The sequence below is a fragment of the Setaria viridis genome, chromosome 9, assembly GCF_005286985.2.
Source record: "Setaria viridis chromosome 9, Setaria_viridis_v4.0, whole genome shotgun sequence".
Lineage (NCBI taxonomy): Eukaryota > Viridiplantae > Streptophyta > Magnoliopsida > Poales > Poaceae > Setaria > Setaria viridis.
In genome coordinates this window covers 29,994,921-30,004,504 of record NC_048271.2, presented here as the reverse complement: position 1 = coordinate 30,004,504, position 9,584 = coordinate 29,994,921, and the positions used below count along the sequence as shown (strand labels likewise).

At 38.4% G+C, this 9,584-nt stretch overlaps 1 protein-coding gene and 1 long non-coding RNA gene across 2 annotated transcripts; one reads left to right on the top strand and one right to left on the bottom strand.

Moving 5' to 3' along the window:
* Nucleotides 1-848: 848 nt before the first annotated feature.
* LOC117835486 (tuliposide A-converting enzyme 1, chloroplastic) lies at nt 849-1,298 on the bottom strand. Its single transcript, XM_034714828.1, has one exon. It carries the CDS (start codon nt 1,296-1,298, stop codon nt 849-851), a length of 450 nt encoding a protein of 149 aa, XP_034570719.1.
* Nucleotides 1,299-1,524: 226 nt separating this feature from the next.
* Nucleotides 1,525-3,512, top strand: LOC117841106 (uncharacterized). The gene is made up of 3 exons (XR_004637155.2): nt 1,525-1,730; nt 1,927-2,043; nt 3,045-3,512. It is a non-coding gene; the product is annotated as an uncharacterized lncRNA (long non-coding RNA).
* Nucleotides 3,513-9,584: the final 6,072 nt, after the last annotated feature.

The following is a 9,584-nucleotide window of genomic DNA, read 5'->3' as shown; positions in this document are numbered from 1 at the left end:
TATATCCCAGATATGATGAACATTGCTGTCCATATGCATGATTATGTATTGTGAATTTCACTATCTGATTATGCATGCCCCTTTGCTTGCTGCAAGACCATTGATATATTGATTATGTATTCTGAACTTTCAATATCTGATTTTTTAATATAGACAGCACTGTTTGTGACAAACATGAATATTTGTGACAAGCCAGTTTGGCTTTAAAAAATTAGGTGTTTATGGTTAACTAGGTTTTTTGCCCCAGTTAGACATGATAACATTTGTAATCAAACTTGTGTTGTTGCACATAAATGGTGTTTTTATGGTTTCCCTTGCTTCATTTCGGGAGATAGAGATGATTTTGCATAATGCATACTTATGTATTTCTGACAACGAATGCAACTCTATGTTATATTTCTAATAGTTGAAGTTTTGTCGGTTGAGACATACAAGAACTTCGGGGTGACAGTAAGTTGGATACATCTGTGATTGCGCTCGGAGCTGGCCTGTTCCACGAGGGACCTGCTGTTCCAAGAGGACCTGCTTCTATGGCCTTTAGTCTAGAATTTTGTTTTCGTTTCAGAGTGTAAACGTTTGTTTTGGTGTGAAATTTGTAAATATTGTGAGCATGTGATATTCTGGAGTGAAATTTGTAATATTTACATTCATTTTCTAAAGTATCTACAAACCAAGACATAGCATGTTCTATGTACTGAAATTTGTAAATTTTTTAAATTCTGTTATGTAGTGTCTACTAACAAAAAGCAATGAATGTTCTATGGAGCAAATTTTGCAATTTTTACAATTCTATTTTATAGAATTTCCAAATAATCAGAAGGCTTGCCATTTAGTGCGTCCTTTTGCCATCAAGCACGAGCTATGAAAGCCACCACACGATCCATCAGCTTCTCGGCCGCCTCCGTCCCCGGCCGCATGAGGTGGAAGACGTGGTCCACCCCGGGCGTGTCCTCCAGCTCGGCCTCGCCGCGCCACCCGCAGGCCAGCAACGCCGCGTGGTACGCGCGCCCCTTCGTCGCCAGGAAGTCAACCCCTGCCACGGCCACCAGCAAGCGCGCAGTCGGCAGCAGCGCCAGCGGCGGCGCCACCGCGGACGCCGAGGACAGCCTCTGGTCGTCCACCGCGACGGCGCCGGCGCGCGCCGCGAGCGTGTTGAGGTATCGGTGGTACCTAACGGAGGCGGCCGACTCAACCATGAAGCCGCCGCCGTGGAAGTACATGACCACGGGCAGCTTGCCGCCGGCCGCCGCCGGTGGCAGGTAGAGGCGGACGGAGACGTCGTTGGCGGGGTCGATCATGAGGCGCTCGATGCGGCCGCTCTTGTAGAGGCGGATGAAAAAAAATACCCGGACCTGAAGCGCGTGCGAGGGTGGCTCGGTTGCGGGAGCCGGGAGGGGCGCTCGGACGGGCGTGTATCTATCTATCTATCTATCTATCTATCTATCTATCTATCTATCTATCTATATATATATATATATATATATATATATATATATATATATATATATATATATATGAGAGGCAGTGGAGGCGCTCCCCTCGTCAGCGGGAGCAGCGGTGATCCGGCGGGCGGCGACCCTAGCGGCGGCTCAGCGGCATGCTGGCTCTGCGTCGCCTCGGCGGCTACCTGCCACTCTCTTCGCGACGGTCGCCGTGAAGCGCACGGAGCCCAAGCTTCCCGGCCAGTGCGTCATCGATGTACCCTTGGATCTCGGAGACAGGATCCTGAGGTGAGCACCCACAAAGATATGCCTACACATTCAATCTCGAGTGAATTCCCTCTGGTTTAGGAGATGAATCCCTTTGGATTCGATTTATTGTTTTACTGTGCATCTATTTGTATTGTGTTTTTCCGTCGATCTGATTACCGACAAGGGATTGGGAGTGCTATTGGATTGAGCATCAATTTCCCCCAAATTGTTTCAGATCACTGGCAATTTTTAATCACCAGAGTGCAACTTACACCAGGATGAGAGATGACGCACGCTCTCTGTTTGCGTAAATGCCCCAGCCAAGCTGAAAACCAGTACATGCAGAGCACGGGTAAGCAGAGTACATGCCAAGCTGGATTAGGAGTGCTATATTGTTTGACTTTGAACTGTGTAAGAGACTATTCTTAAAGTAATTTTTCCTTTATATGGACCCTGATTATAAACGAAAGAATTTCAAAATAACTCTGTGGTAAATATATGAAGCTATTATGGTAAATACCGTTGTGGTATTATTGACGCTACTGGTAAATACTTTGTGGTAAATCGGTGACGCTTTTCTGGTAAACACTTTGTGGTAAACCGATGATAGTATTCTAGTACATACTGAGGTAAATCGTAGACGTTATTCTCGTAACTAGTTTGAGGTAAATGGATGACGCTATTTTGGTAAATACTTTGCAGTAATCTGTAATCATGTGGGACAAGATGCACTGAAGTGTTGATTTTTCCCCCTAGCCTAGCAGTTCTGTAGTTGCACTATGCTCTGAACCCTTACCACCCCGTGAACAGAATCTAGAAGCTCCCTGCTGGACATGAGTCAGCTCGATCTTGATCTTTGCTGATGGTTGTAGTCAAAGTAAATACTTCTTTTTTCTGAAATCAGTGTGTACCCAACACTTTTTCTGAAAGCAATGTTTTTTGTTCTCAGACACACCAATTCAATTATGCTGACTTTTGTATCGCTGTCATTATTTGTGCCCTGGCACCTGTGGTAAATCACCTGCCACAGTCAGTAATTTACGTTCAATTTTGTTGTGTTACTATATATATGGTTCATTGGTGCTTGTGCGCTTATTTGCTCACTGTTCGTCCAATTTTTTTAGCGCTTTTCCATGGTGCGTGGTGAGCCACCCAAAAAAAATCCACTTTACTTAGTCGGATTCCCTTTGGATTAGAAGCAGATTAGCTCTAGATTAGCAGCTTCGTTGACCCTTGCCAGTGGTAAATTGGTTTATGCCTAATCTGCATGCATATATGCTATTAGCCATCTAAACACTTGTTACAGATGTGAAATGAACGTACTTTTTAACTATTCTCCTCGTTATTATGAAGTTTTCAGGTGATGAGGCCTTCTGCCAAGTCCTGGGCAAGATGCGCTCACTAAGGAGCAGCTAATAGGCACGGTTGAAATCTGAATTCAATATCTGTGGCCAGCTAGCTGCAACAAAACGAGAGAAGCTCCAAATAAATGATTTTCTCAAATTCTGGAAATGTTGTTTACCTGCTATACCACCCCATCAGTAAGGCTGGGAAAATGAAATTTGCTCCCAGGTGATTCAGGAAGGCAGAAGCAAAGTGAACGAGTTACATCTCAGTATATGACAGTACACTTGCCACTTGCCTGTGATTTTGTGAGGCCGTTACTGAAGGCATAGTCGTAATTCTATCTGGTGTATTGGATTCTAGTAAACTGGACACCATTTTACGTTAACTTTTATGCCATTGCTGTAAATGTCTTTGTTGTAAATACTTGACACCATTGTGGTAATTCTACGTTAACTGGGTATTGCTTTGTAGTAACTTGATCACGCCATTTTGTGGCCTACGCCATTCTCGTAAATGAGTTGTGTTTTCTCTATAGAATACCAGTCATGTATTCTCGTAATCTGCGTGTACGTTGCACGAGTTCTGGACGGAGCTATTTTGATTACGAGAATCTGGCTGAAATCTCGATCACATCGGAACGTAATAACTCTAGCTGTAAACCTGGCGCTAATTACGTCCTAGCTGTAAACTTGACGCTAATTACGTCCTAGCTGTAAACCTGACGCTAATTACATAATGAAAGCTCCCTGGATGCTCGGCTCGCTCACTCCCTGAGCTCGGCTACAGTCCAGATCGGCTGCAATGCGTGGGCCTAGCGGGTCTCCTGTGACTAATCAGAGGGTGACAGGTGGCCTGGCTACGGAATAGCCTATTCTATAGCCGGCTATGGAGTATATATATAGTGAGGGTGCAGTCCGGGCTGGCCTGGTTCTGAAGCGAGCCAGCGAGGCATGCGGTGAGTACCGAGTAGGACTGTCACAAGTATAGCAGCACGTCCGGCTGAACCTTCGGTCTCGCCAACCCGCAAAGATCCTGAGAATAGGCTTAATTAAGGAATATACCTAATCACGCACCCGCGCGTGCTCGTATCCCCCGAAAGCAACCCCGAATAGTAGCTCAATAGTGCGCAATAGTGAGTGAATAGTGGCTGAATAGTGCCGCCACCCATAGGTGCTCCACCCACTCCCGGTGAGTGCTCGGGCACTGTTCATATTCCCGAATTTGAATAGTGAGTTGAATTTAAATAGTGCCGCGAATTTGAATAGTGTTCGCCGAATTTGAATAGTGCTGTGAATAGTAACTCGAATTTTGAAATCCGAAATTTTTCGGAGTCGCTCGTTCCATTCGCCCTCGACCGTGTATTTCCCGCACTGGTATCAGAGCCGAGGTTGTTAAAATTTGTGTTTTTGAGGGTTTTTCTATATTTAGTCAAGATTGAAAAACTTCACTATTTAAATCTAGAAGTTAATACCGGAAAGACAGTTAATACTAAAGAAAATATAAATATAAGGTGCAGAATAAATAGCTCTGAAGATCATACTTGGCATACTTCACACGGTCAGATCAATTTATTAGTGGATTTAATACATAACTTCTATATATCTTGGGGTAAAAGACAAGACGATTTAGAATTAAAATTTGAAAAACTACAGAAAGAACATAAGCATCTAGAAGAGAATATTTTAGCCTTGAATAATAAGCTAGAATTAATCTTGCAAGCAGCAGAAGAAAGTAGAAATTCTCTAGGAAGAATCATTCAAAATAGTGATTATATTAAAAAGGATATAACTCACCTATATAAGAAATTTGATAATACTAATTTTGAGCATAACAAAGAAACTGTTCTATCATCAACAGGATTAGTCGAGTTTAATAGATCATTAAACTCTGAAAAATGGAAATATCTGAAAGTCTCTCTAGAAGAGACAAGTCTCTCCAACTAATAAATAAAGACATAAAGCCTTTAAGCTTTATGGATAGATTGAAAGGAGGATGTGATGATATTGAAAACTTAGAAGAAATGATAGATGTAGAAAGAGATCTTGAAAGATATCAGAGAGATAAGACCTCAGCAAATATATCAAATGGGCTGGTTTGAAAATAAAAATGGGCTATACAGAATATCTAGAGAAGTAGAATTAAGTGTTCTAACAGAACCAGTTCAGCTAAGAATTGTTAGTAAACAATTTGAGAACGGGCTAAAATATTCAGGCTACAAATATATTCATCAAGGAATGTATATCATAGGAATTAAAGGAATGACTAGGAAGAAATTAGGAACCAAAGTTCTAATAACCTTGTTAGATAAAAGATGGGATTCAGTGAATAAAGCAGCATTGGGTTTCCTAGAAGGAGATATGAATGAAAATATGTTAATAACATACATAGCTCCAGATTTAATAATGCCAATAAAAGAATTTATAGATAAAATAGCAATTGGGTTTCAGACCAAAGGCTATGAAGATTTTAAAGGTACAAATTTATTGGTAAGTATAGAATTTGTAGGAAGGTTAACTAATAGAAGTGCAACTAAATACAAGGTAAATGTAAACAATGTAATAGAAAGTATGCAGTCTAAGGGAATAAAATTCATGAGTCCTTTAAAAATTAGTTCTGAAGAAAGAGCAGGTGAAGAATGGAATATAAGTGCTTTAATAGAACCAAAGATTTTAAAACAACCTAAAGATTATGTAAGCTATGAAAATAGTAAAGGCAAAACTAGTATCAGGTTTGTTAATTACAAAGAAAGAAGTTTAGATGATTTAGAAGTTTCAACTTCTGAGTCGAATATAGGAGAAGCTAGAAGACATAGTGTATGTGAATTCATGGAAAAATTAGATATTGATAATGAAATAAAACACTATGAGAAAAAACTAAGTAATGTTCAAGATGAATATAATACCTCCATGATATGTGAATGGTCTGCTATTAGAGAAAAAGAGCTATATTTCAGAGGAGAATTATATAGACTTAATAAAATTAAGAAAGAAAGAGAGTTAAATAATAAAAAGATTAACATGCCGATAATAAAACATGAACCTACTTTACAACATGTAAATGATAAAAATAGTAAAATTCAGAAAGATTTAGAGAATAATAAAGAATTGGTAAAGGAAAAGGAGGAGGTTGTTATAAGTGAAGAAGAACAATGGGAGATCAATAATAAAATTTTATTAGAAAGTTATGAAGAAGAGGATGAAGATATAATAGAAATACATAGTAGTAAGTCAGAATCACATATTCTTTCTTTAAGAAGTGAAGAATTATACAATAAAGATACTGCTATAGAAGCCATGGATATAGATCCTAGTCCATCTAAAAGAAGACGAGAACAAGAGAGAGATATAAAAATTGAAGGAGAAACGGATAGACCATCTAGAAAACCAGGCAATTGGCCACCAGAAAAGGAAGAACCTACATATACTTATATACCTGGACAATATAAGCATATGGGTTCAAAAAGAAGAGAGTTTGAAAGGACTGTGCAATTTCAGAATTATAGAAGTGATGGTGCAATATTAAATTTAGCAGCACATGATCCTATTGATTGGCCAAATATTATAAGCATATGGAAAAGCTTAATAGTCGAAAAATATATACAAAATCAGCATAATATTGGGAGTAGAGTAGAAGATATGATTACATATTTAGAAACATTCTTAGGAGAATCAGTTAAAGTTCTATGGGAACAATGGGTAGAAACTTATCCTCATTATTATGAAGAATTAAAAAGAGCTGGTAGCAACCCTTATAATTTTGCAAATATCATATCAAGTATTGTTATAGATGAAGATCCAGAATTAGGTTATACTGCTTCACAAAATGAAAGGTTGAAGGAAATAGAGAAATTGACTTTAACAAATTGGAAAGGAATAAAAGAGTTCTCTCAGCATTATTTGTATAACGCCACAACTGCTAAGCAAGGCTATAATAAGAGTATAGTTGAAAGATATTTTAATAAATTACCAGATCCTTTGGGATCTATGATATTTGAAGAATATAAAAAGGAATCTAATGGAAGGGAATATAATATTTCTCAAGCTATAACATTTGTTTTTAAGCAACTAAGAAAAATATGCACAAGCATACAAGCTCAAAGGTCAATGAAGCAATCAGATTACAACTTTTGTAATAAAATAGTTCAAATACCATTGACATATGGAGAAGAGAAATATAGAAATAAGAAATACCCTAAAAATTATAAAAAGGGAAATGTAAAAACAAAGAAAAGATATTTCCTAAGGAGATCAGATAATAGAGCTCCTTTCCTTCACAAGAGAAATGTAAGAAGATATAACCCTAGAAAAAATTATGATAGTACATGTAGATGCTTTATTTGCAATTCTCCAGATCATTTAAGTAAAACTTGTCCTAATAAAGATAAGAAGAGATATTCTAATAAGCAAGAAGAGCAAGAAAAGGTGTTAATTATAGATAGTGTTAATGAAAATATTCTGGTATGTGATGATGATATTATGGATGATGAATCTATATATTCAATAATAGAAACAGATGAAATTGAATATAATGAAGAAGATGAATCGAGTGATGAAGAGATAAACTTAATTGAGGAACTAGCAGGGTTAAAAATAGAAATGATGGATCAAGTAATTCGGGATCATAAAAGAGATGACATTAATATAAATTGTGTATTTTGTAGATATTATCAAGATCCAGGAAAAAGGGCTACTTGTAGTTTATGTATAAAACAGGCATGTAGATCATGTGTAGAACAGCAAAGTGACAAGAATGTAGTCAATACAAAATATGAGGAATATAAAATCAGTCCGAAGGAGGATTCTTCAAATGATAAAAGAAATAATAAATATTTAACCAATACTCCACACGAGTTTCTTATCCCTAGGATAAGTTTTAAGACTGAACAAGTGCTGGCATATTTTACACAAGATATTATAGATCTAATATGGAAGAAATATGCTGAAAGACAGTATAAAACATTTCAGGATATACAAAATTACTTCATGAGGCTATATCAAGGTATAGAAAGGAATTTGGGAATAATAGTTACTATAAATACCTTTCCTTTACTTCATCTTGATGATAAGTTAATTGTTAAGCCTCATCATAAATTTATAATACTTAAGGCTGATATAAACCTAAAATATTTTACAAATATACAAAGGCATACAGGAGAAGATATTTCTTTACAAACTATCATTGATCATGGGTTAGTCCGAGATATTTATGGAACATTGGAGGAAATACTTCAATCTGATTTAGGAAAGGCTATTAAAGAAGCATGCAAAAGATTGGCGTGTGTTCAAGGAAAATATAAAATAAAATACTTTTCTAACCCACCAAAATTTACACTACCATTGAGACCAGCAAGCCATGATATATATATTATAAAAGGTTCGTATAAATTCCCTACGATATGGTCTTCAGAAACATGGTACAATTATGAAGAAATACGTGCCAAAAATAATCATGATAATTGGAGAATTTTCAGTGAAGCAAAAGAAATAGAAGGAAATACTAAATTCAATACTGAGTACCATATGATGTATCAAAACAAAATAACAAAAATATTTCTACGAGAATATTATGGAAGGAATAGTATAATATCAAAAGAAGTAGGAAGGCTACTTAAGCCAAATTATGGAATGGAATGCCAGTTAAGAAAGGAATATCGTGAATTACTAGCATGGTATGAACTGTGGCAACCAGAGGAACCGGATTTTGAAGAAGAAGAATAGAAATAAAGCTCGAATAAAAGAATATTTTGTCACTAGGGAATAAGTCTCCAGTGTTGTTAACGTGTTAACAACAATTCGGCCGGGGCAGAAAAATAATACTACTTGCCAAGATGTTTTGATTGAAGTCTGCGACATCAATCATTCGGGCGTGGAAGACCATACCAAGCAGCATCCAGAATATCACGAGAAGACAGTACGCGATAGAGGACAAGGCAAAAAGAATATACAGCAACTCTACTGTATCCAGGACAATTATTGAGGAGCGGAGAGCCGTCCAAGTGTCCAGGCAACAGAAGAGGAGAATAGTTGAAGGCACCAGAAGCCTTAAGCACGAAGCAACTCCAGAAGCCTCTGCCGCGACTATAAAAGGAGGTACCGGGTGAAGCATTGGAGGCACCGCAAAACCACACTACGACATCAACCAGAGCACCACCAAGAATCACGAAGACACACTCCACCACCGAAGACCTCCACTCACACTCCACTCATGAAGACATCCACCACCACTCTCTGAGAGAGAAAGAATTAGCCACCATACTTTAGAATCACCCATTGTATTACTCCACCTCTGTACTACCACTACTAGAATAAAGGGAGGCCGTTGGAGCTCGTCCCTCGGTTTGTAAGGTAATCAAGGTTTGTGCTAAGTGCTTGGGGTTTCCCGAAAGGGAAAGCCACATGTAAGCTTGTCCTGTGGAAATGGATTAAGCCGTCCTGGCAGCATCCCTGCCTTCCTTTAAGCTCGTTCGTATGGGGCGATGTCTCTACGCTAGGGACCCTAGAGGAGAAACCTCTGCGTGTGTCGTTCTCGTGTTAGCCCTGGTAGCGG